We start from the raw sequence: 27,962 nt of genomic DNA on the forward strand, positions 1-27,962 counted from the left end.
ACTGTTTTTTTTCTAGTAGGGTAATTAACTTTTCCATTTGGAATAAAATAATAGGGTACTTTTCATAATAGGAACAACATTTTTTAGACCAAGTTTTGTGGGTTTGTGACGCTGGAGTATTTTCTTTGGGTGTGAGTTTAATTAGTTGAATGTAGAATTAATTTTACTTACTTATTATACCTCATTAAGTTAAAGTAAGAATTTATCAAATTATTTTTTTTACAAAAATATTACATTTTTATAATTGTTTAATTAAATTATTTTTACAAATCAATATGATTATATTAAAATATGTTATTGTAGTTTAGCTAATTCAACTTAACTTCGACAAAAAATCATACATTTTAATTGCGTAAATAATTTTGACATTATCTTGACACCCCCTTAACACCCCTGTCTCACAGCCCTGGTGAATCTTTTTCCTCTGTGGGTATAAAAATTCCTATTGAAATACCAATTGGGATAGAAATTCTACTGTTCCAAGGTTAAAAAAGCCAGTGGGGATGGTTTTTGAGTGCAATTTTTAAACATGGAATTTCGAATGGAGATGAAATCAAAGTCAATTTTCCAGTGTGGCTGGGGTCCCAACGGGTCTGAGACACAGGAGTGTGAAAAAGCTTTGCCCTCAAATTTGTGAATACTCAAAAATTACTCAGGCACTAAAATTTGAAGACTCGTGTAGTTTCAAGACTTTCTAAAACAGCTGAATAGAGAAAAGTTTGCTGTTAATTTTAGGTCAAAAGAATTTCTATGGAGACCAACCGAGCCTAAATTTTGTACCTATAGTAATTTCTAAGTTTCTTATCTAGATTCTCAAAAGGATTTAAATGCAAGTATCAATAACTCTAGTTGAATTTGGATTTTACCTCTCCAAAGGTGTAAACATCGATGCTATCACACAGATTTAAAGCTTAATATTCGCGTTGTTAAGCTCCTCAAAAAGTGCAATCCAGTGTTCAGAAGTCAATAATCTTCAATAAAAAAGTCTATTCTTTCCAATTTATCATCTTCTGTTTTCTTTGTTATTGTTATTGCATAAATATTTGGTTTTCCATTCCCAATCATGAGGCTCCTTGATCTTAAGACATGATTCACCCTCTCTATCAGACCACATGAAATTATATGCTGTTTCTTGATCTGTACAAATGTATGAATCCTTCCATTCCTCTGAATCGGACATTTTCAAACAATTCTTACCCTCAACTGGACCTGAAAAAGAAGAAAGCATAATTTATTCAAAATCATTTTTGATGAAATTTCTAAACCCCAGAGGGGACTTTCCGTAGGTGTGATACTTAAAGGTAAACTTTTCTGGCTTCTCAAAGCGGTCGATATGAGAGGTAATATATTACCCAATAATAGACGGGAAAATCAAAATATAATAGCCGCATTCTTTTTCACCGTCAAACATACCCAATAATAGACGAAAAAATATTCAAAAAATACACCCTGAAGATTGACTTTTTCCTTGAATATTTTCTAACATTCAACTATTTTTTCTCTAACCCCAATCTTTCGCCAGTTTACAGTCATTTTCGAATCAAGTTCCCCTTCCCGGAAGATTTACGAATAAAGGGGAAGGTACATGTTTGTGTACCGTCACAAGCAACTTTATAATAAGGTGGCCTTTAAATGAATATAACATATGTATATTTCAAATTTTAAGCCTTAAAAATCGAAAGAAAATGAGAGCCACTGAAAATCAACTGAAAATTAACTGACTAGCCCTCGCTCATAAAAAGAAAAACGTGTATATTTGATAGGAATTGTGAACAATTCGTATAAAAAGATTGTAGAGTGCAATAGAATAACGTACCAGATTTTGAAAATTCTAGTTTTGGTGAAAATTGTGTCTTTTTAGCACACAAGAAATTATTTTTCCATGTATCCTGATGTTGACTGGGATGTATGCTAACACATTCACAAGAATCACATTGTGGAGTTTCAATGGAATCTCTGTCATGAGCATTTGATTGTGATGGTTGTGGTTGTGTTTGCTGTGGTTGCTGTTGACAACCACATTGCTGTGCAGCTCCTTGGTTACTCCAATACCAATCTTGTGGATAACATGGCGTTTCTTCAATAAGGTAAAAAAGGCATTCGATTAATGACATTCAAAGCACTCTTACACTTTTAGAATCAGAATTGAGCAAATACTAATATCCTGAGTAGAGACTCAGTCACCCCCATAGATTTATAAAGGCCCGAAGGTCTATATAGAGTGCTTTTGCTGAAAAGGGTGCCGAGGTTAGGCAGGAAACCCTACTAAAGTCACGTGACATTACAATAGAATTTCAGCGCTTGACCAATCAGAAGCTTCGCAGGTTTTTGAGAACAATAGCAGCAATATTTTTTGCGATATTCACTTTTTTGGCTTGGAAGAGCTTAAAGCACGCCAACTGGCCTTTCGGGCTTTATAAGTCTATGGTCCCTCCGTTTAAAATTATTCCAAAAGATGAGAAAATAAGGTTTTTAGCTGGTGTTTTTCAAAACTGCTATGACATATATACCAAATACAAATCAGTGCTTTCAGGGAGTCAATGTATGTTAAGACAATGATATAGAAACAAGTTAAGCCAGAGGTTAAAAATTGAAGATCTAGCAACTTACGGCCATCACATTGTTGGGGTTGTACAGGTTGTTGTTGAGGTTGCTGTGGTTGTCCATTACAATCAACAGTTGTTTCAACACTGCAAGGTGGTGGTGGTGTAGTGGTCGTGGTGATTGGTTCATCTGATTCCACCACAAAAGATAATGGTGTAGTCGTGGTTGTTGTTGGTTGATTTATCAAACTGTCGTAACTTTGTTCAGGTTTTCCATCAGCTCCTGGGGCAGGTTTTCCATCAGCATCTGGAGCAGGCTGTCCGTCTGCTCCTGGGGCAGGTTGTCCATCAGCTCCTGGAGCAGGTTGTCCATCATCTCCTGGGGCAGGAGGTTTCCCATCAGCACCTGGGGGACCATTACCATCTGGGTTGTCTCCTGGAGGCTTTTGTCCATCAGCATCAGATGGTTTGTCTCCATCACTGTCACCTGGTTTAGCGTTTTCAGGAGGAGCTTGTCCGGCTTCAGGAGGTGGCTGACCATCTTCCCCTGGAGGTCCTCCCTCGGAAGGTTTAGCATCCTGTTTATCTTCCTCTGTTGGTTTGTCTCCTAATGGTTTATCATCATTTCCGGGAACTTTCAAAACATCTCCTGGTGGTGGCTGATCTAAGTTCTCAGGAAGTTTTTGATCTGGTTTTTTATCATCTTCGGGATTCTTTCCATCCTCGGGTTTCTTTCCATCTTCTGGTTTCGGTTTTTCTGCCCCATCCTCAGCAGGCTTCATTTCATCCCCCAGTGGATTGGTATCATCCCCTAGTGGATTGGTATCATCTCCTGGCTGCTGCAAAACGTCTCCTGGTTTTTTATTTTCATCTGGTTTATCTCCAGGTTTATCTCCAGGTTTATCTCCATCAGCTGGTTTATCTCCATCAGCAGGTTTATCTCCATCAGCAGGTTTATCTCCATCAGCTGGTTTATCACCGTCAACCGGTTTATCTCCATCAGCTGGCTTATCTCCATCGGCTGGTTTATCTCCATCACCTGGTTTATCTCCATCACCGGGTTTATCTCCATCACCTGGTTTATCTCCGTCACCTGGTTTATCTCCGTCACCTGGTTTATCTCCATCACCTGGTTTATCTCCATCAGATGGTTTATCGCCATCAGCTGGCTTATCGCCATCGGCTGGTTTATCACCATCAGCGGGTTTATCTCCATCAGCTGGCTTATCTCCATCAGCTGGTTTATCTCCATCAGATGGTTTATCTCCATCAGCTGGCTTATCTCCATCAGCTGGTTTATCTCCATCAGCGGGTTTATCTCCATCAGCGGGTTTATCTCCATCGCCTGGTTTATCTCCATCACCTGGTTTATCTCCGTCAGCTGGCTTATCTCCATCAGCTGGTTTATCACCATCAGCTGGCTTATCGCCATCAGCTGATTTATCTCCATCAGTTGGTTTATCACCATCATCTTTCGTTTTGTCACCTTCTCCCCCAGCTTTATCTCCATCATTATCAGGGTTTTCCTCTGGGGGTTTATCTCCTGCACCTTCAGGGTTATCTTCAGGTGGTTTATTTTGATCCTCTTCTGGAGCATTTTCTTCTTCAGGAGCTGGTGTTGTCGTAGTGGTAGTAGTTGATGTAGTAGTTGTAGTCGGTTCCTCAGTTGTCGTTGTTGTTGTCGGCTCTTCTGTTGTCGTGGTTGTTGTCGGCTCCTCGGTTGTCGTGGTTGTTGTTGTCGTCGTTGGCTCCTCAGTTGTTGTTGTCGTAGTTGTCGTAGTCGGCTCTTCGGTTGTCGTGGTGGTAGTGGTTGTTGTTGTACTTGTCGTCGTTGTTGGAGTTGTTGTTGTCGTCGTCGTTGTTGGAGTTGTTGTCGTCGTCGTTGTTGTTGGCGTAGTGGTCGTAGTTGTTGTGGTCGGTGCTTCCGTGGTTGTTGTGGTTGTCGAAGTAGTTGTTGTGGGAACGATGTCACCAGGGTTCACTTCTTGGTCTTCTGCACTAACTGGTGGTGCTTCTTTAGGTGGTGCCTCTGGTGCTTCGATTTCAGGGACGGGAGCTTCTGGAGGAGGTTCATCGGCTGGTGGTGGTCCTGGTTTTTCTGGTTCTTTTGGTGGTTTAGCATCAGGAGCATCGTCTGTTTTTGGCTTCTCAGGCTCTGGTAGTTTATCTTCTGCTTTTTCTGGGATACCTGAGAATGGAAATAATCGAATTTGAATAATTTCACTTTGTTTATAGTTATCTATGCTAAAATCACCGATTCTTTGAAAGCTAGATCTGTAACTTGAATTACTATAGGCGATTCTATCTTCATTAACGATTAAGGCCTTTCGAAATATCGTTAGAGAAAAAGGTGGTAAAAAATGTCTCGCAATACATCTTTTCGCCCGTAGCCGCCAATTGCCGCGCGGGCATTTTTTTGTCTGCTTTATCCCACTAAAACCACCCCAGTCCTTAATAGAAAAATGTGTCAAAAAAGGATTGGAGCGAGTTTAGGGGAATAATTAAATAATTAAGTGGCACGCGCCTGACCACGCGACTACGGTCGAAAAGGTGTATTTTATTTGGTTGAGCACAATCTTCAGTTGTGTACGTTTAATGACTTAATTCACTTTAATGACTTTGAAAAAAGGTTTGAGACTGTGACAATATCTTTATGGGGGGGGGTTGTACTTTTACGGTGTGAGGGGATTGGCCCTTTTTTAGTACGGTATTACGGGATTTGACGAAAAAAGAGACGGGAAAGCGGTATTTTAAAATCAGACGGTGTGACGATGTTATTATTTTTCCAATTTCCGGGATTCAGCAAAAATTTTGACGGTATTTCGAACCCCTACAAACCCCCCCCTCTTTATCGTGTAAAATGAAGATTTCGATGCACCAACCGTCTGGAGGTGCTTGAGTGCTAGTGGTACTAGTGGTAGTAGCGGGAGTCGTGGTTGTGGTTGGTGCTGGAATATCTTCTGGTTTGATGACGTCATCTTCAGCCACCTAAAGTCAAAACAGAGATATTTGAATTTGGTTCAAGTAGAGAGAAAAACAGGAGTTGAATTTGTCGGTAATTGGTCATTAAAGGATTTTTTTTATAAAATGTATCAAAAGAGATTAAGCTCGTCCGATAAAATAAAACTTTTTAATAGAACTCAAGTTTGCTCTGAACATTCTAACTCTAAGTATTGAAGATTTCTAGCCTATACATATCGAAATCAATGATTAAATAAAAACTAGCCCCACTAAACAAATTATGTTCCATTACGCTATCTGTTAAATTTTGTTTTGAAAAAATATTTTCTTAAGCCAGAAAACGGAAAGTTCTTTATAACCACACGCGATTTCAGACTCAATTTTTAGACAAAAAGTATCAAAATTCAACCACATACCTTTGGTGGTGGTTTAGCAGGTGCCTCAGGTGCTTCGATTTCAGGTTTCGGTGCTTCTGGGGGTGGCTCATCACCCACCGGTTTTTTGGGTTTCTCTTTTGGTGGTTCTTCGGCAGGAACATCGTCAGGTTTCGGTTTTTCTGGTGCTGGTGGTTTATCATCGGCTGGTTTTTTCTCAGGAACATCAGGCGGTGGTGCGGCTGTGGTGGTAGTGGTTTCTGGAATATCTTCGCACTTAAATGGTGATTAAAAGGTTTTTAACAAAGAATCTGTTAATATTCTACTCAAAAATTGAGGTGCTTAGAAAAACATACCAAAAGGTTTCAGATTTCGTCAACTTTAAGTATTACATCAGCTTTTTACAAAAAAGCTGTTAACCCATGATAATCAATATGTAATACATTTTTTAGTTCTATTATATCCTTTGCTTACCAGACCACCTTTGCTGAACGCGTTCACTTATAAGCTTTACCGAACCTCCACAGCGGGTGATTTTCAACAAAAAGAGAGGCTTAAAACTTACATAAACTTTTTTGATTTTTTGGACATCAATTGGTGAAAGACCTTTCCGTTGTCCAAGTTTGCCAGCATCTTTGTATCGTTTGGTTTCTATGGTGATCTTGTTTGGTCCTACCATTCTACTGTCACCCATGAAGCGATAACCAACGTGTAATACAGAGGCTTCGTCGTACCTATTGTCAAAAATATTAAAGTGAAGACGATATAAATACGGCTTAATGACTCTAAAATTGATAAATAAATGAGTTGGAAGTGGTTAGCGTAACATTAAAAATAGCAAGTTCTCACCACATGAGAACAAACTTTGTTATGCTTATTTGAGATAGGGGGAGGGGGGATAAGGTTTGAGAATATGCCAGCTATGTGCGGAACGGACCTCTGACAACACAAGAAAAATAAAATCAGTGTAAAAGTGACTCTCAGAGGGATAATTTTCGTAAATTTCCCGACCTTTTAGAGAGACTATTTTGACTTTTTGTTTATCTAAGCCTTAGAGATACTTGGGAAGATAAAGTCTTAGTACACCCCTGTGTCACAGACCCGCTGGGACCCGAGCCCCACTGGAAAATCTGGCAAACACTTTGTCCTCGGTAGGAAAATACTCTGGAACTTTAGTTGACTTATATTTCAATTTGGGATTTTAATAGGAATTTTTATCCCCACTGAGGAAAAAGATTCCACCGGGGCTGTGAGACAGGGGTGTCTTAAAGTCGACACATACCAAGCATCTATTTTTGTATCCCCTCCAGGGAATACGAATTATGGTCGTTTTGTTTTCCTTTCAAACTGAAAAAAAGTCGAAAAAAAAAACTTACGGAAAAGTCTCATCTGTAACAATGTTGTGTGAGTATTGATCAAAATCTCTCCGATTCTCTAAAAAAGGAATACATCAATGATAAAACTATGCCGATCTAAAAAACTGATTTTTATACTTAACTAATAACACTCCTTCCCAACCTCCTTATTGTAGGGGGAAGCTTGTGGAGTTATATAATATGCCCTCTCTCTCTCTCAGAAAAATACTTAAAATTTTGTATCTATAGTAATTGTCTTGATTTGCTTAGATCCCCTTATAACATCTTTACGGATCTAATAAATCAAACCCAACCATAAACGCTTTTTTATAAGAACAAACTATATAAGAACATAAGGCTTCGATGCCCAAAATATCAAGAACAAGTTAAAAACATTTTAAGGCTTTATGAGCTCTAAAACACCCAAATTCTTTAGAAAATTGCACAAAAATGCTCATAATAGAAAAATTTAGAACAGTTTAAGAACTTTTTTTAGGCTTAAATCTCAAAAGGTTAAGAAAATCTAAGGCTGTAAAATTCAGATAAAAAATTACATCCGTTAGAATTGAATAGCTCGTTTTACAAAAATGAATACTTACTCTTTTTAACGTCATTAATGAGTACTTTGATATACTGGTCACCTGAAAATGAATCAAATTTCTAATTAACATTTTATTCCACAGGCCCTTGACCTGCCAGCCTGGGATAAAAGTCAGAGAGACCCTGAGAAGATTTGCCATCTTCTCACGGTAAGATTCAGCCATTCTTATGTAGGTTTGTAGTTCTGACAGGAGAAGACATTATTTTGTTTTCATACTACATATATCTATAACCACTTATCTCATTGCTTTGTTTACTTTAAGGGCTACATTAACTTAGTCCGACAACGATGTACATATATAAAGCTTGAGGCTGTAGGCCAACACAGAGACCTCGTGTTTATCATTTCGTAATACGGCAATACCTCTACGGCAATGAATTTTGAAATTAGCCGTAGATATCAGGTCTGTGTACAGACTAAGAGATCGTTGACGTGTGTATTCCCAAAGTTCAAATGCAGAATATCAAAAATAAAAAGCACAAAAAACTGCTTAATAAACGTGTGCTTACGGTCGAAGCTGGTATGTATATGAGGAAATCCAAGACTTAACATAATCATATGAAGTACAGTTCCTTTGAATCCGCAACCGCTTCCAATACGAAGTACTTGTTTACCTCCTTGCCGGCCTATATCTGAAAAACACCTACAAGAAGAAGAATCGGTTGCCTTGAATTTTTTCTAAGGATATTTATGTTAATGTTGTGAGGGTACTAGAAGAGCACTATAATTTTGGGCGAAAACTTTTCTCGAAAATTAGATTATGTGTATAATTTGTTTTCCCTAAGGGAACTTATTTTGGTGGGAACTAATTTTGAATAGCGGTAAAAATCCTGAAAATTCTTAATTTTGGCGAGAACTTACTTTGGCGAATGACAGCGTAAATCTGTTCTATTTTTCCTTATTTGAAGCTTTTTTTGTGAACTCAAGAAATTATTTAGGCAAAATACCAAAAAATTTAATTTTAGCGAGAACTTATTTTAACGAGTGAGCAAAATTAGTTCCCGCCAAAATAAGTTCCCTTAACCTTTAGACGCCGAGAGACGTACCACGTACGTCATATATACAGGCCGAGAGACGTACCACGTACGTTTTGATACTGGGGTCCTTTCAAAGTTTAATAAAATAAAGACCAGTTTGAATTTTTCTATTCTGTAAAATTTAGCAGACAGGATAGGGGTGAAGGTTCATTCGTTCAAAATTTTACAGGTCCTGCTTTTATACATCTCGAGATATCAGAACTCAATGTCGGTGTATTTTTCAAATGTCAACAAAACATCGTTTTAGTGTTTGACAGAGGGTGTTTGATGGATTTTTGGACTGAAAAGTCATGTTTATGTCTCGTTTTTTCTTGGTTTCAGCATACAAATATCATTATATGAGATAGAGAACCTTTATTGGCAGTTTCTATGTGGTTTGAAGGGGTTTTAGGGGGCATTTCCTGACATACATGCCTATCTCTAGCTCCAACAACTCAGGGCTATTTTGCCTCAGTTTTTCCACTATTCTGGTGTTTTATTGCTTGAATTTACATGATAGAGAGTCTGTTATGATTATTGTAGTAATTTTACAGGCTTAGGGTAAGTGCAGGGCCAATTTTAGAGCAACGGGACCACTTAATTTACCTGTTGTGGCCAGAGTGTCGATTTTGGTGGAAAAGTGTGCTTCACCGAAACTTAGATTCTGAGATGAAATGAGCTTCTTCAGCCCTGCAATTTTACACAATGGTGGCTTATAACATAAACTAAAACAAAATAATTTTTCTGGGACCAATCTTTACCTTGTACCCACTTTTTTCATTCAATTTGTCAAAAAACAGAAAAAAAGTGAAAAAATCGTAAACATGGAATTTTTACTGTTTTGATCTGAGGCTGTGTAGTCAGGTTTAAAAGGGTGATGAGGCGTCTTTTTGGTATTATCTGAAAAAATAGATCCTTAGCTTTTCAAAATGGGTTTACTTTTTACTTAAGCTTTAGCGGTTCAGATTTTATGACATTTTCCGCGAAACCTCCATTTTCATGAAAAAAACAGCGGCAGCAGCGCGCACTGTTTTTAAAAACAGCGGTGTCTAAAGGTTAAGAAAAATGACAAGCAAAATAAACTTTAGTGTACACTTAAAGCGATTGGAATTTACCCTTTTTCATTGTCATTCAGGTTCTTCTGAAAATGAATGTAATCTTTAGCACTTTTACGACTGATGAAACGTAAACATGTGTATTTTTGTAGATCTGCAATAGCTGCCTCGATGGCTTTTCTTTTGTTGTCAGCTGTAAAAAAAAGGTGAATAACTAGGGCTACACGTTTTTCTTTCATAAGAAAAAACAATATAAGAACAGAAGGCTTTGATGACCAAAATATTAAGAACAAGTTAAGAATATTTTAAGGCTTTGCAGATTCTAAAACACCCGATTTCTTAAGAAAATGGACAAAAATACTCACAAAATAATGAAAATAAAAACAAATTTAAGAATATGCGAAGGCTTCAAAAATGTTTTTGTAAAAAAATCATAGAAATAAGCAACCGTCGACCATTATGGTCTGTTTTTCGAGCCTCAGAAACAGATTTCATATTGATAATATATGACATATATATTAACATAGATCACACACTATTTTTGTATTCTAAATTGCAAAATTTTGAAATTTTGAATTTGATATAGACCAAAATTTGGAGCAAAATGTTAAAAGTTGCTTTCTGTGATTTTCAATTTTTGGCTCGGACAAACCCACGGCCTGTACGAACATGAAAATCGTCATCTTGGTCACCTTTTCCCAAAGAAAAATAGTATATGTGTCGGTTTTTGGAGGTCCGACCCGCACATATCCGACATTCGCCGACCCCAATCCCCCCAGGATTTAAACCCCATGAGATCAAGTCAAATAACAAAATCTATAACTTACTGATATCACCATTCAAATCAAAAGGGATTTCTTTTGATCCCCATTTTAATTCAGGGATTGACTTGTAATTCTTTGATGGGTCGTTACGTGCACGAATTCGTTTCGTGTTGTCATCTAGTTTAATATCGCCTTCAACGTACTTGTCTTGTAATTCACGACCAACTGAAATTTTTCATCGATAATTTACATTTGATCAGAAAAGTGAAATGGCAATATCCGGCCCAGTAGTGTAGATAGGGGTGAAAGAACATTTGCGTAGGAGAGCAGATTTAAAAGATACAGTGATAATGTTTTTATACCACGAATAGATAAGTGCTTTGTCGTAAAAACCTGCTCTCCTACGCAGATCGTCTTCACCCCTGTCTACGCTACTGACTAATACCCTTTGGGCTATTTGGGATGCTGGATGAATATTGTCTATCAAACTGTAGGTTGCACCTGTAGCTAATCCATATCAGTTAATATTGTTTTTTATCACTTGAGCTAGCTTCAGTCAGTAGACATTAGCATGGTGGGCTGGCCGAAACTGGGGCAAATTTGGGGTATAATTACGGAACCAAAGCGAGTACGAAATCTTTGTGGATATTTGTTTTCTTTTATATTGAAAAACTGTTTATTTTAGGGTGTAAAAAAGCAAAGGGCGCCAAAATTAGCAATCTGAGGCGTCTTTTACAGCCGTTCGTCTTTCGACACCTCCCCAACCCCCCCCCCCCAAAAAAAAAAAAAAAAAATAGTTGCAGATCTATCTCAAAATATCATGGAGACACTTTGATTGATGATAATTTCGACAAACAAAGCAAAATGATAATGACACTTACGTTCTTCTTCGTTTCGAAGCTCTTTGTAAATGTTCAATGGAAGTGAAGGAACCATTTGATCTAGAAAAGAAGAATTCGTATCTCAATATTTAACCCCCTCTATTTGTAGCAGTCGAAAAGGATAAAGAGGCCTTTTAAGTCAACGCAACTTGAGAAAATCAGACTTTGGACCCTTTAAGTGCCAATGTCGGGTATATCGGACATGAGCTACATAGGAGGGCGAAAACCTCCTGTAATGCTGGGCAGTTAGAAATCGTCGTTTTAGGTCTAACTCGTAGGAATTGGATTTGGCTTCATGGTCAAGCAAAAAAAACAAAATCAAAAGTGATTCTTTCCAGCAAGATTTTAAGCCAAAAAGTCAAAAAAAGTGCAATAGATCCGGAGATATAAGCCTTTAAAGTTTGAACAAGCGGTTTTCTTAAAAAAAACTTAGAAGAAAAAAAGGACCGTGGTACTTAAAGTGCAAAGATAAGAAAAGCATCCATTCTGTACTCTTTTTGACATCAAATATCACAAAATAGTCCCATTTAACGACGCTCTATGATTCAAATTCCCCGGTGAAAATCGAACAAGACAGCGTATATCGAAAATTCAAAACAAGTGTAAATGTAAATCAATGCCATAATATTTTAAAAGTTATCTTCCACTAAAAAACTAAAAAGTACATCACTTCAAATTTTTCAATCATTACTGCACATATGATGTGCGTAAGCACGGAACTCTAAGTAATGTACTTTTTAGTTTTTTAATGGAAGATAACTTTTAAAATATTGATATATAAAATTTAGAAAACTTACTATTGTTTTCACCCAAAATGGGCGGCTCATCTTTCGTTTTCGCACGCACTTCTGCATTTTCATGAATGGTGGTCAAATCTGATGACCCAATAGCGGTGTCCCTTGCATGGACCGTATCATTCTTTCTGATGTGATTGGCGAATAGATGTCGCCATAGAAACGCCTCTGTTAGTAGGAGGTTCGTCGACAATAACAGGAAAGCTAATAAGCACAATTTTTGCATTGTCTTCGAAATGTGTGTAATTTTTGTTTTTTTGTGGAAAAAGCCTACATTGATTAATTTTTCATATTTTTCGTGTCCTAGAGTAGAAATGATGCTTTAAAAACTTGGCGAGCAAAAAATTGCATAAATTTCCAGTTAAATCTCAGGGCTACAATGATAACAATCAGTCTTTTCAAGAAACACCTGTGTGGCAGACCCGATGAAACCCACGTCCCACTGGAAAATCTGACCGAAATCTCATCCCTGGTGGGAAAAATACCTTATAATTTCAGCACAACTAGAAGATTGACTTTCATTTTATCAACATTTAAAATTCATGGGAAAAAATTGCATTCCAAAACCATCCTGTAGGAATTTTTTGACCTAAGAACAATAGAATTTTCTATAGAATTTCCAAATAGAATTTCGATAGAAATTTGCGGAAAGTGGTTCAACCAGGGCTGTGAGACAGGGGTGTTTCAAGGGTCTCGCTTTTTTAATACTTTTCAAAAAACAGTAAAGATTTTTGGTACAAATATGAACGATTTTATAAGGCCTAATATCTTTAATGATGTTAATAAACAATGACAAAAAATAGACCAAAACTTGGAGATAAAAATTTCTATTCGTGGGTGAAACGGATCAAATTTGCGCTTTTACACTTTTTTTTTATTAGAACCCAGTTTATAAGAACATTCAGGCTGAAATTTGTCGAAAAATTAAGAGCATCGTAAGAACATGCCCAGCCTCAAAAATGACAAGAAACTACAATTCTTTCTTCTTTTCAAGCAGTTTTAACCGAACTTAGGGATGGATTTTCTAAAATTGAGAGTCAAATATTGTCCAAATTTTAGAACGCAATTAAGAACATTTTAGCTGAAAATTGCTAAAAAAATAAGCACATCCAGCCTCAGCCAAATTTTAGGTGTTCTAATAAAAAAACAAACGTGTAGCTCGTAAACACCCGTCACAACGCGAACCAGGTACCCCCGGAGAATCGTGATCCAAAACAACAACAAATTCCAATTAAATAATCTTATCTATTTTTATCAAAAGTTTACAAAAAAATATTTTCCTTGGAAAAAAGCTGGCAAGCAGGCTGCAATTTTAAATCTTGTACAAACAATTTGAACAATTACTTTACGGAAGATTGAACAAACGAATACCGAAAGTGAGTTAGATCTTTAAAAATGTTTATCATTTTCAAATTTGAAAACACTTTCGAATATATTCAAATTCGAATTCCAGATATTCATATTTCTACTTCTTTGAACCATGTTGGATTTTATCAGAAAATTTTCGAAAAATCGATTTTCTTTATGCCATTGGTATGATATGCTTACCAAACTATATAAATCTCTGTGAGGCAAACCTTATTATCACCTTTGCCATCCAATGCAAATAAACGTCCGAGTTCAAAATACATTCATTCATTATTGAACAGTGCATTACATGAATACATTTTCTTCCATTGTTGATTATTAGGTTCTGAAATCGACAGACTTTTTTATCATCCTCGTCTTTCGACTAATACAAATGAAAATGAGCATTCGAGTCCATCAAAAGAAATCTACAGTGCATTACATAAATACATTTTCGTTGTTCCATTGTTTAACACAAGGTTCTGGAATTACTAGACGCTGAACATTTGAATCCATACAAGAATACAAGAATATCAACAACAAGTCGTATTAATACAATTTCTTCCATCGCTTATCATCGTGTTTTGAAATCAACAGACATTGATTTTTGTCATCCTCGTTTCTCAACCAGAAGAAACGGTAAGGAACATTCGAGTCCAGTAAAAGAAAATTAATGCGCATTACACAAATACATTTTGTTCCATTGTTTATTATCATCGTGCTCTAGAACTAACAGACAACGATTTTTATCTAATATGTCATCCGCGTATTCGACCAAAAGAATTAAATGGGACATTTGAATCCATACAAAGATATCTGCAAAAATTCCTTGATTGAGTCTTTGAAATTGATTTATGTCATGCTCGTTTTTCGACTAATACAAATGAAAAGTCCATACAGTATTCAAGTCCATTATAAGAAATCTACAGTGCATTACATAAATACATTTTGTTCCATTGTTTATCATCAGGCTCTGAAATCAACAGACATTGATTTTTATCTGCCATATCATCATTATTTCTCGACCAAAACAAATGATAAGGAACATTTGAATCCATGCAAAGGAAAGTATCTTTCCAACCGACATTCGATTGTGGGAAACGTAAACATTTGCGTTGCGGTAAGTGTGCTAGGAGAGAAAGTATATGAATGAAAAAATGAGCATTTGAAGTTTTGAAGAAGCAGTAGAAAATGCTCATGTATATGTAGGTAGAAATATTAGTTTGTGTAAGTGGTAGATCTAAGGGGGGGGGGGTTCAAAATTAACGGAAAGAGTTTCTTTTAGCCAAGCCCCTTACAAGGAGATTATCACTCTCCATCTTTTAACCTCTCACAAACCCACCACTGGGCGTTCCTCAATACGCCATGAATAATGAAAAAGAAATTTACTTACGATTTGTTGACAGGATCAACCTTGGATTCAACTTTGTATCTCTGAAGCAAAGTAGATTATTATTCCAGCTACTATCGCTTTTGTCTGAATGCATTTTAATACAATTGCAACGACAAACTGGATTGGTATTAGGATTCTTTGATTTGGGACCACAGTTGCAGTTTGGTGGTAAACCGTCATCTGACCATACAAAATCATCTGGCCAACATGGATAGGCTGAAACGATTTCAATAATAACAACAGAGTCAAAGATGAAGCGAGTACTTTACAAAGAAGAACAAAGTATGGTTGATCTACGGAGAATTCAGATAATATTAGTCTCGATTTTCAGACCACTATTCTTTTAACACAAAACGTAGGAGCAATCCTGCCTCAAAGTCAAAAAGAAGAAAAACAGCCGCCGTACGGGAAGTTGGAATAGTGGTCTGGACAAATTTCTCGAAAAGTAAACAAACTTCTCGATAGAAGTTTCTACCACTGTAAAAGCTTTTGAGTAAAACTGATGTTAATTAGTAGTCTAGCTCTAGACTAAGATAATATTGGAAAAACTCCAGTCATACACCTCTACAAGCATATTTAACTGAGAACTAGAGAGTGAACATTGCAAAAATGAAGTAGAAATGTCAACAATAAACTGTTAAACGGTAGATCGCTTACAATTGCATGTAATGAGATCAGCAGACGACTGTAGTTGACCAGAGTTGTGCCGTCCGGGAACAAGTTTTGATAGCAGTTGTGAGGTTTTAACATCTCTAGGTTTGCTTGGACAAGTGCATAAGTCACCTCTCTTTGGTGGACATTTGCTGCATGGAATGTATTCTCCTCTCATAACTACATGTTGTAATACTGTTGGTGTTAAAGCCGTTGGTGGTAAAGGAGTTGTTATAAGCTGCACCGGTAGACCCTGAGATCCAAGTCTATTAAATGCATTTAGAGGCGCTGCTAGCCTGTCTTGTGAAAGTCTTTCTTGAGCTAGCCTCGCATCAGGCGAAAGCCTGTCTAATAGGTTTAATTCGGAATCAAGGGTTTGAGGCGAGTGTGGAGTCGGCATATCTACTGGTAATGGTAAGGATGGCTTCTCTAAAGGATTAATACCAGGACCTACTGGTAGACCATTGGGTCCTATTCCATCTACACCAGCCATTCCTCCAACATTGTTATGAAGACCTGGTCCAGGATTGCCAGGAATGGAAGAATCGTGTGGCTTCATTAAATCTAATGGTTGTTCGTCTATTAGTGGACGGTTTATTGGTTGAGTTGGATTTAGAGGATTTGTGGGCTGCATTTCTGGATTGTTTAAATGTGGTAAAGTATGACTGGGCTGTTGTTGTAAATTGTTAGCGTTTGCAGCTTTTGTTAACGGATGTTGCAGATTTAGATGTGCGTTTGTGGTGTCTTGAAATGAAGGGTTCGGCAATGGATCTGGATCATGTAAAGGTTGCAGATTCTCTTCTAAAGCACCAGAGTTTGATGGTTTCAATAAAGGATGGTTTACATTGTTAGGTAAATTGTTAATGTGTTGGTTCAATGGGTTGGTGGCTATCGGATCTGGCTTCATCAGCTGATTTGGATTAAGATTGTCTAATGGCTTTGTTAGAGGTTCGTTTGCTAATGGATCTGGCTTTTTCAATGGGTTCGGATTAAGATTGTCCAGTGGTTTTGTTAGAGGTTCGGTTGCCAATGGATCTGGCTTCCTCAATGGGTTTGGATTAAGATTGTCCAGTGGTTTTGTTAGAGGTTCGGTGGCAATTGGATCTGGCTTCCTCAATGGATTTGGATTAAGATTGTCCAATAGTTTTGTTAGAGGTTCGGTTGGTTTTAAGTTGATCCCGTTGGTGCTGACTGTGATATCATTGACATTATCATTGGCGTTATTCAATTTTGCTAATTCACCCTGAAAATTTAACAATAAAATTTATATGGATATTAGAACGTAAAAGATTAATTGAAACATTTTTCTTATGTAGAATTTTATTAGTAATTGACCCCCATTCAACGGCCTTCAATGTTAAAACAGAACCAATCAGTTTATGAACCTTAATAGTTATGAGAAGAGAAGTTATTCAAATTATTAAAAAGGATTAACCCTATTGGCCCCAAGCTTTTTTGACTTTGATATCCCCAGGGGGGGATAGAATCTACCACCCTCGATTATTTTTGATATAGAAGAGTTATGGTCTTGAAATTTGGTACAGGTGTTCTCCATCATGACACAAATTTCCAGGAAGAAAAAAAAATTGTTGACATCATTCAAAAACCGATGACGCCATCACAAAATTTCCACCTGTCGGAAAAAAGCCCAAATATATGGTTTACAAAAATGTCTATTACAGTCAAACCAATAAAGATATTTAGATTCTGTTTAAAGATTCAGAAAGATAAAAGGTTGTTCTTTAACATAATTGCTGCTTTAAAATTTTGAGTTTTAAGCGATTTTAGCTGGGTTTTATGTCATGTTTCACAATAAAGTCATAAAACCTGATCTGAACAACCTATGATCCTAAAATTTTGCACAAGTACTCTTAATAAGATTTTGTTAAAAGTCGTTTAAAAAATTTCTCTCAGAGATATTCACAAAAGAACTCCAGCGTGGTAGATTCTACCCCCCCCCTGGGGCTAATAGGGTTAAAGATTTATGTCCAGGGTCGTAGTCTAAAATTACATGCATATCATTTTTAAATCACACATTACATCAATTTCTTTGGTCACATTTTCAATCACTCAAATACAATGTGCTTCATTTGTGTTTACACCGACTAAATTTGCCGTTCATCGGTCAAAATAAGAACCATGATTATATCTACACACTTTTTTTATAAGAACATCAGGCTCAACTTTGTACAATTAACAGAAATCCCAGTCTCAAAATTTCAGAAATGGTTAAGAAAAAGAATTTTAAACCCTTTTTAAATCAATAAGTAAATACGGGAAACATATTAAGAACATTTCAAGAATATTTAATCCTGAAAATCAAGAAGAAGAAAAAAGAACAGTTGAGTACAATAAGAATAACTTTATAAGAATGTTTATGATGAAATTTGCCACAAAATCAAGATTAAGAATATGGTAAGAATATCACCATTATGAAATTTGGCAACTGAACCTAAGAATACCATTTTAAGAGCATTTTATCTTTAAATTGCCAATTATTCCCCAATAAGGTTAAAAGGTTCAACAAAAATGCCAAACCTTTCCCTGATGTATGTATTACATGCTTGATTTTGGCTGGGTTTGGATCCAAATCTAAGAATACCGTAAAGGGCTACTTAAGGGCTACATACACTACACAATATATTGTCAGGCAATATATTGATGATATATTGCTGAATGTCGACAATATATTGAAAAGGTGTCCGCAATATATTGTCAGCTCGATTTGCAATATTCCAACAATAAAGGGGGATTGTTTACAGAAAGAAAATTCCTTTTTATAATAGAGTACCAGTTGTTTACTTCGTACATTACGGTCCGCAAACCATATTGTCGAATATTGTTCGTCAATATATCGTGTAGTCTAAAGAGCTACTTAGAATATATTGTCGACATTCAGCAATATATCATCAATATATTGCCTGACAATATATTGTGTAGTGTATGTAGCCCTTAAGAATTTTTCCGGATGACTTTTCCCAAAAAATTAAGAATATTCATGATGAATTGGAAAAACACAATTCTTATTTTAAAAAAAGCGTGTAGTCTCAACCAAAATTTACTGGACTTCTAAGAAAAAGATGAAATCATACATAAGCAGCTTTTAAACGTTGAATATCAGAATGTGAGAATCCATTTCGTTGACCAAGATCGTTGTCATCTACTTCATCATCCTTCGCTTGCATTGTCTTCAACTCTGATGTTGTACTAAACGCATGACAACCCAAATGTGTGATACTGAAATAGTCATATCTGTTTGGGAAACAAATGAAGAAAATATTTATACTCGTGATATTTCACAAAGTGCTTTCTAAGGAAACATTCAGGTCCGGGGGGGGGTTGATTAGGCAAGTGAAGGGTACGGTTATATGCCGTAAGGGTGCCTTTTTTGGACCTTAACCTTTAGAAGCCGAACGACGTACTGCGTACGTCATATACCTTATCGGGGAAAACTTCGTCGGGGAAAACTTCGTCGGGGAAAAGTGAAGAAATTTTGGACAAGTGACGAATATTTTCCCCGACGAAAATTTTCCCTGGCCTTAATGCGTTTACCAATTACCAGCAAGTGACGAATTTTTCCCCGACGAAAATTTTCACCGACGAAAATTTTCCCCGACGAAGTTTTCCCCGATAAGGTATACAGGCCGAACGACGTACCGCGTACGTTTTGAGAGTGAGGTCAATTCAACTTGTTATAAATTAAAGACCACTTACAATTTTCAGATTATGTAAAAAGCATCTGAAAGTAATAAGAAGCACCTACAATCGTGCTAAGTTTCAAGGTCTGTACTTTGTCCAAAAAAGTGACTTTTTGTAGAAGAGTAGAATTTTTAGGCAAAATTTTGACTTGAGCTATAGGAAAAACTGTTTGTTTGTACTTCTTTTTTTGATTCTAGTTGAAAGAAGACTTATTCTGGTTTCCAAAATGGGTTTACTATTTACTTAAGCTTTAGCGGTTCAGATTGTATGACATTTTCCGTGAAACCTCCATTTTCATGAAAAAAAACAGCGGCAGCAGCGCTGTTTTTAAAAACAGCGGTGTCTAAAGGTTAAAGTCCTGTAAGAATTGGAAAAACCAGAAAATTGAAACTTTTTGCTCCTTGAAAGATAAAGATTTGGTCAAATTAGTCCCAAAAAGGGTCACAAAAATTGCGAAATTTACTTATTTTTTTCTCCTTTTTAGTCCCACTAAGGGTCCGAGGGTCAAAAGTCGGGCGGTACATACCTGTCAGCTCGCAACCCTAAAACATTACGTAATGAATATGATGAATCATTAGGATTCACGACATCTTTTTACGGCATGCTACAGTTTATAATACGGTCGCAAAGATATTTGATTTAGAGAACCCACAAAAACAATCTTACGAATCTATTTGTAAAAGACTGACGATATAAGCAAATTACCAAGGCTTATAATGGGTAAAAATTTACGCTATTCAAATGTCCACAAAAGAAGCGGCTTGTTATACAAATTCATGAATTTGGTATGAACGTAGACTAGATTTGAGTAGTCATTCGGCATTGTCTAATTGTTTTTATATGTACAGTTTATCAGTAGCGTGGTGGCAGGCAGCCCCCCCCAGCGGAGGTTTTTCAAATGGCTCTTTCACACCTTAGATATGGCAGTTTTCGGCCAATAAGAGAGAACATACCCAGTTTGCCCGAATTTGAGTCGACCCACCACCCTACTGAGTTTATTTTTCTATTCTCGATCATTATAACGTAGTTTAAACGCAGTTCAAAAGAACCTTGAGTACCCTACAGCAACTTACTCATTGAATTTCAACAATTGTGCATTTTGGATTCCAGGATTTTGTGATTGAGTTAAATCACAATTCGCCGGTACACCATTCATATAAATCATTCGGTTTTCATATTTTTCAAAATCATGTGCAAATCCCTCTTCGATATTGTTACTATCGATTGTCAAATAATTTTCCCCTGTAACATGAAGAAATTATGTTTATCAGTCTTAAATTATATACAAATAAAAATGCATTGACCTTTTCTTCACCTGGATCACCTGGATCTTCGATAAGGTTATACGAAAAATCATCAATCGCACCAATCACATCTCTTAAATTTTGACTTTCTATATTCAAGGAACAGTAATCGTTGAATACCTTTTCAAAACTTGTTACGCGCCGAACCCTATTTTCGCAGTACCTCGAAATCCTGAATAAGCTATTTTAGTAGTAAATCTGCCACCGCAGTCGGAAGCGACACAAAGGTTCATATTTCGATAGCTATCTACCTTAAGCTAGGGGAGGGCGTTACTCTTTCTCGCGTGACCCTTCTCTTAATTACTAAGTACTCAATACTCAATAGAGAAGAATCAAGTACCATTTTTGTAATAAGTACGAAGTTTTTTATATGACCCGAGCCAGGGAATAGAACCAACAACCTCGCACACCGTAGCCAAATGCTCCACTTTTACACTAGAGCAAAATAACTAAATTTCTTTATATCAAATTTAAAAGGTAAACACTAAAAACGTACGGTCTGTTCTAGTATTTTCATGTAGGAAACCCAGGGCGTGCATGATTTGATGAATGACAGTTCCTCTATATCCACATCCGTTACCAATGCTGATATCTTGCGGTCCTCCTTGACAACCAACGAATGACCAGCACCTGATGGTAAATATGAAAACAATAAAATTCCTGTAACATGGTGAACGATGGACAAGTGGTCTAAGCAATGACCTTTGTATACCCTGGACCAAGTTTCTCAATCCTAGCTAAGCAAAATCTTTGATCAGAATTTTTTTGAAAGTGGTACAGTAATAATAGCACTACTGAGATACTCTCAGGAAAAATTTGAAATATAACTTATTAGTTTTTGGAAAAATCAGACGCGCGCAAGCGACCACTAATTTTTGACCTTCATATTGAGGAATACGCAAATTTGAATACACGGGTTGGAAAATTATATCAATGCAGTCAAAGCATGTGATTACTCGAAAAAGTTCACGTGATTTAATTCCCATGTTACTTGCTTTACAACTTACAGCTGATAACTTTATTAGTGTCAACAAATTCGAAACAATCAGAAATAAATGTCATGTACAAGCACATAACAATTTCAAGCAAAAGTGTGATTTGTCTTCAGACTTTAATTTTGCAACCTGTGTATTGTGCCCAAATTACCAAAGAACAAAGTTTTCTTCTACTTGAAGGTAGTGTTACCAGTGGAATGTAAAGAGATGGAAAAACAGCTTTTCTGATTACTCAAAGTTCAACGATCACTTCTATTGAAAATTATATTGTAAAAACGTTGATTAGGTCATTTAATAAAAGTCCAGAAAGGAAGGCTCGCCATACACATCGGACGGTTTCTACATGATTTGACAATAAAAATGAAAATTTGTTTTTCCTTTTTCGCCGATTACTAGTTCAATTTTTAGGAATAAGGAGCAATTCTTATTTTTATTCTTGTAAAGCTGTCAGAAATCGAGTAAAACCAAGATGAAGTTATAATTTCCTCGAGCTCTAGCTTTCCATATCATGGTGCGGTCATGATGCCGTTATATCAGTAGAATTGCTAAGACATTCTGAGCAAGAAGATATAAGTACCTTTTCGTATAGGAGAGGTGTACCCAAAATATAAGCCCTAAAAGTTTGCAGATAATCAGGCTTGAGACAAGAGAATTTTGTCACAACACGCTAATTATGCAGATTTTATAGCGACAACAAAAGAAACCTATTAACTCGACATAAACTCCCTTAAGGGCAAGAGACCTGGTATATGGCGTCTTTCCATTGTTTTCAAGAAGCTGTTTTTCCATCTCTTTATATTCCTCTGGTGTTACAAAATCAAATATGAATTCTAACAAAACCGTTTTTGATCAAATGATACAATTCTAAAACAAAATCATACCCGTTATCTTTAATGAAATTGAGATAATCAGGTTCATTAGTTCTTGGAGCGAAACGTATGACGGTAAACTGATGGAAGTCTTTAATGGCTGCTTCGATGGCTCCTCGTTTGTGTTCCGCTAAAATGAACAGAAAAAAATTCGTGACAAATATTCATAAGTCAGGAATCTTCCGCAAGAAGGTCGATTAAACACATTCTGTTTCAAATCAATTGACAACTAAATCACCAGTTGGGTACACGTAGACCTATACTGTACTGCAATAAGACTGAACATACGAGTGATAGACAATAAAAGTAAAGATATTGTTATGGCATTTTAATAATCAAACTTATCAAGTTCAATAAGCCAATCAGGACGCTATCTTAAAATTTACTAAGCGCCCTATAGACAGAATAAATCCCTGGTAAAATAATCACAGATATCATATTTCTTTGCACATCATATAAGGTAACTGCTCCAAATTTCCCGTGAAATTGTCCGGTTATGAAGTTGATTAGTCCGCCATGTTGTTTTCTACTTTACCGAGCGAACGTTCGAATTTCAAAACATTCGAATCGCGCTGTTGACGACCGCAGAATTGAAAACAAAGATTGGCAGGCTATTCAACTATTTCGTTTATAGGAAGCCCGTTCCAGCCAAGTAGTTAAAGATCAGTGGGTTGAAACTTACTAATGGTTTCATGAAAGACGTAAGGGATGACATTGGATTTCCATTTCAATTTGTTGGCAATTTCAGCTGGATCTACTTGTTGACCAGTTCGTATCTGTGCAAGCAAAGGTGTCACACGAAGATCTCCTTCAACGAATTTGGTACCATCACTACGTTCAGCTGAATGTAGAAAATATGATATTGAATGCCTTTTTCATCAATAGTGACTTAACCTGGTTATTAAAGAGTTTAAGTATTTGCACTTTGAAGGCGCGGTAGAGTGACTGAAAAGATTTGGAACAACCCGCAGTTTTTACCTGCAAAATCGAGGACGGTAAAAGTACTTATTTACCGTCGTCCTCAGTTGATCAGCATCTAGATAAATCAGAAGCGGAAAACTCCGTCGCAAAAAAAAACATATATACTTAACCTGGTTATTGAGTTTCTCATAAGGATTTTATAGACGGCTTGAGAAACAAAGAGAGTGTGGTTTGCAAATGCTAATCTTAAAAGCGAGTCTTTATTAACAGCAGAGAATTTAAACGGAATTCCTACCAAAGGAAAGTGACGTAGCTCCTCGTAAATTAGTGAGTTTATGTATCGGAGGATATCGAGGACGACGGTACGCAAAATAAAGTAGATATTTGATGTATGGCTCTTTATTGCCTTTTCTCACGTAAACAGTTTTTTGGTGATTTTACCGCCATCGAGCAATGTGAACGGCGATTTAGGCGACATGTCAAATTTGCTTTATACCGTCTCCTTCAATTTATATCGAATACTTAAACTTGCTATTGGATTCCATAGGAAGATTAAGAGTTTCAATCAAACAGCTTTATATAAACCCTAGAGGTAGTTTCTTAATTCTGGCCCCTCAAAATCTTCGATCAGAGTAATTTGAAAAGTCGTACTTAATGTGGTTGTATATGCTCGGAAAGCGCTAAAGTCTATTCACGATAAGTGTGCACTCTTTTTTCTTTTACCTATAACTTTTGAAGGAATTCTTCAATCTTTATAACTTTGCTATCGTTGGAGAGATATTTGTGAGTGGAACAATTTGAAATAAAAAAATCTTCAAAAGAATTCTAAAAATAAAGATGAAAATGAAGAAGAAAAAAATGAAGATCTTGTAGAAAAGTGCTGTAACTTTCATTTTCACTGGAGAGATTCTTTGATCTTTGGAGGTCATCATCAAAGAGTGCACACTTATCGTGAATAGACTTTAGATCTATTTTTCCTAGAAATACTTAAGAATAAGCACCATTGGACATGGGGAATATATTTTGGTCCAGGGCTCGTAAAGGTCAGTGGTGATGTTATATCCCTATTGATATTGGTAGTATCAATACCAATAAGGATATAACATTATTCATGTTTCTTACCAATAAGTTCGTTGGTCAATTCTCTTGCCTTGTTGATGCTCCAAGTGGCTGTGAATTTATCTGTGGGAAAAGGATGTAGGATGAAAACGTGAGCGTTTACCAGCTTTAGCTGTTAACTTTCGAAAAGTAGTATAATGTTATCCCTACAAACCTTATTTATGCCTTGTTAACGGTTGGAAAGAAAACGAACCACTCCAAAGTTTTCGAAATTTAGGAGTATTCTTTATCAAAGTTTTCCCATGGCTGGGGATTTGAATTCCGTTATTTTCGAGCCAGAAAATTCAGTGGGGGAGGGGGCACAATATTTGGCAGTGAGGATTTACATATCTAATTATTTTCAGGGGGGATAAAAAATCTCAGTGTGTTTGTGAGAAGAGGGTGTATCTAAGAACAGAGTCAGACATGGAAATTCTGAATTTCGACAAGTAGTAAAATTGGGTATAAAGTTTAGAATACTTTTTTCTTAAATATGAACAAAATAAGAACAAATGCTATAGAACACTTACCGGTAACAGAACCATAAATTTGTGGTTTGATTTTATCATCATTATCAAAAACACCAAACAATAGACCGAATTGGACCAAAATTTGACCAATCAGAATCAAGTATCTCATATTTAACCGTTAAATTCATCGAGAAAGAAATTCTTGAAAACCAATTTTCATTAAATTTATGGATATTGTTTTTGTACAAGTTCCTATATAATTTTTTTTCATTATTGAAACAAAGTTACAATTGTTTGAAAATTTTAGCCGCAATAAATAATTTTTCTTCTCTTTGAACTGCTCATTTACAGTATGTTATTTTCAACAAACTGTGTGTAACGTGTGTAATTTGTTTGGTTGTAAATTAAACCATTTCTAACATATATATCAGAACCGGCAATGTAAATATTTATGTTTCAGTCACGTTATCATTTGTTATCTCGGTTCATTGGTTGATCATTTTTATATTCATAAGTTCTATTCTGTTGATCAGTAGTTGCCAATGATGCCGATGATATCAGTCAATTCCTTCATTTGTATTGCAGGTATATTATCCAACAGTACATTATCAGGTTCCGTATTCGCCCTAGTCTGAATTGCAGACCTCTACAATTAACCCCAAGTAATATATAAGGAGCACGAATCCGTTAGTGGATGTCAGCAGCCTAGTTGGTTTTGGTTGGAGAATTGGTTCGCTGTCTCAATTCAGTCCCTGCACCTATTCAACATGTCTCGCACTTCAGTTTTATATTGGAGATGATTCTGGTTCAAGAATCGATTTGGCCGCTTAATTAGGTTCAATTGATTCGGTTTCTGCAGTTATTCCAATGTTCTCTGGTCTGTTCTCCACCTCAGAAATGTCTACCCCACTTTGTTCACTCGTAGAAGTTAATGGTTCTAGAATCGGTTTGACAGTTTTAGATTCATTTAATTCGGTTCCTGCAGATATATGAATGTCATGTGGTGATTTTCTGTCATTCTCTTCATTTGTAGAATGTGCTGGTTTGATAGTCTTAGATTCGCCATCTAATTCAGTTTTTTGACCAACTATTCCAATATCTGTATCATTCTCCTGGTTTGTATTTCTCTCATTTTGTTCACTATGAGATGGTCCAGATTCCAACATATCCAGATCCTCGTTAATACGTCTTAAGGAGTTTGATCTTATTGAAAGATTATCCATTCCTAGGTCAAATCGAACTTGAATGACACGTTCGTTGAGTCGATCAAGGTAAACACAGATCATAACTAAAGTCATTATAGCGTTTAAAAATGCAATAATGGTTGCAATCCAACTAGATACGCAACTCCAACCGAAGGTAAATTGTACTTCCAAGCCAACTATGTCTTGTCCTCTGGCAGCAGCATAGACCAGGCTGGAGATTCCAAATACGACTGAAAATAGATACAAAGATAGCTATTACTAGAGTGAAAATAAATAAGTGTGCTATGGTACGGATATTGTCAAGTCAATGCTGTCTCACACTGAAAGTGAAATTTAACCCATTAAGTGCCATCAATCCGTAACCTCAAATCTTCAAACGTTTTTTGACTTCAAATGCACGTATACACCAACTAAGAAAAAAATGCTCGACTACCGGTACAGGACAGAAAAAAATTTATATCATTGGTGTCAATGATATGTGGCACTTAATGGGTTAAAACTGAAAATCAATATTACGGTAATCCGAAGCTATTCATACGTTTAGGAATTAGAAATATTCTATGATGCCACTTTAAAGGTCTTATTTTTACATAAGTGTTTCCGTTTCATATCAGACACATATTTCATATCGGGACAGTGTCTCCCTATTGTTACTTTGTGCTATTAAACAAAATAATGCTTGTAAGCAAAAAAATGCTATTCTTTTCCTTTTCCTGACCAATCTTGCTCCACACCCGGGTCAATGTCAATGTGAAAAAGCTTGTAAATCAAAATTGACGAGTAAGCAAACGATATCACTCTTACAGTATTAAAAAAAACTTACAAATCGACAAAAATGAAGAAGAATATCTTACCAGTAAATGAGGCGATAACACATTGTAAAATGACAACACGCCTGAAGATTTTGCGTTGTTGTAACAAACACAACGATAAACACAACAAAACAAGCAACCCACTCGCCACCATACAACTGACCGCCAATACACGCAAAATCTTGAAATCTGTAAATAGAGAGGAGGTACAATATAGAATCAAGACTTTCACGAGGCTCCACAGGTGAACCTTCAATTCACGCAATCACGCGATTTTTTTTCCAAATTCCCGCATTCACGCAATTTTTTTCAAAATTCCAATTTCTATTCACGCAATTTCCAATTCCCACATTCACGCAGCTTTTTAAAAATGATCACGCATTCACGCAAGTGAAAAATCCCATTTACGCATTCACACAAACCACTGCTGGGGGCACCTTTCATTATATGCAAAGGTAGACAAATGCTTAGTTGGTGGAATTCTTAAAAAAATGTTGCAATCCAATGTCAAAAACGGTTAACATATCTTACCTAGAAACACATCTTTAAATTGTTCCGCGCCATCAATCTTGGCGCATTTATAATCATCAGTAGGCGTCCGCTCACAATATTCCCATAAAGTGAAAATCAAGTCATACGGTGTCCTCCCTCTCCTTTGTGTCACGTGTTGCGCACTTCGACAAGCGAACCATTTTGAGCCCACCGTGCTCAAAGTAAACAAACCAAAGGAACAAGACGAGAATAAGAAAATGAAGACGAGTAGGATTTGATGTGTTTCTCCAGACATTGTAGTAAATAAAGTAAATATCTGTGTAATATTGATTGTTAGTGTATTATCATTCAAATGCTAACTA

The 27,962-nt window shown here is 36.4% G+C and overlaps 3 protein-coding genes across 3 annotated transcripts; all 3 read right to left on the reverse strand.

Annotated features, from left to right (window-relative positions):
- Positions 1–915: 915 nt before the first annotated feature.
- Positions 916–12,644, reverse strand: LOC136803354 (cell surface glycoprotein 1-like). Its single transcript, XM_067060080.1, has 13 exons — positions 12,348–12,644; positions 11,551–11,610; positions 10,733–10,894; positions 9,966–10,098; positions 8,344–8,477; positions 7,833–7,874; positions 7,255–7,312; positions 6,444–6,612; positions 5,921–6,154; positions 5,426–5,531; positions 2,611–4,731; positions 1,817–2,077; positions 916–1,209 (listed from the first exon to the last, which is right to left on the reverse strand). Exons 1-13 carry the CDS (start codon positions 12,568–12,570, stop codon positions 1,004–1,006), a joined length of 3,909 nt encoding a protein of 1,302 aa, XP_066916181.1. The 5' UTR covers positions 12,571–12,644; the 3' UTR covers positions 916–1,003.
- A 927-nt stretch (positions 12,645–13,571) lies between these two features.
- Positions 13,572–25,420, reverse strand: LOC136803355 (uncharacterized). Its single transcript, XM_067060081.1, has 10 exons — positions 25,152–25,420; positions 24,646–24,705; positions 23,285–23,443; positions 22,615–22,732; positions 21,235–21,368; positions 20,508–20,676; positions 18,828–18,987; positions 15,742–16,978; positions 15,085–15,300; positions 13,572–14,820 (listed from the first exon to the last, which is right to left on the reverse strand). Exons 1-10 carry the CDS (start codon positions 25,258–25,260, stop codon positions 14,615–14,617), a joined length of 2,568 nt encoding a protein of 855 aa, XP_066916182.1. The 5' UTR covers positions 25,261–25,420; the 3' UTR covers positions 13,572–14,614.
- Positions 25,400–27,962, reverse strand: LOC136803356 (uncharacterized). Its single transcript, XM_067060082.1, has 3 exons — positions 27,640–27,962; positions 27,151–27,297; positions 25,400–26,526 (listed from the first exon to the last, which is right to left on the reverse strand). The coding sequence occupies exons 1-3, from the start codon at positions 27,893–27,895 to the stop codon at positions 25,919–25,921; spliced, it is 1,011 nt and encodes a 336-aa protein (XP_066916183.1). The 5' UTR covers positions 27,896–27,962; the 3' UTR covers positions 25,400–25,918.

Source organism: Clytia hemisphaerica, unplaced genomic scaffold (genome assembly GCF_902728285.1).
Source record: "Clytia hemisphaerica strain Z4C2 unplaced genomic scaffold, Clytia hemisphaerica genome assembly, whole genome shotgun sequence".
NCBI classification, from domain to species: Eukaryota; Metazoa; Cnidaria; class Hydrozoa; order Leptothecata; family Clytiidae; genus Clytia; species Clytia hemisphaerica.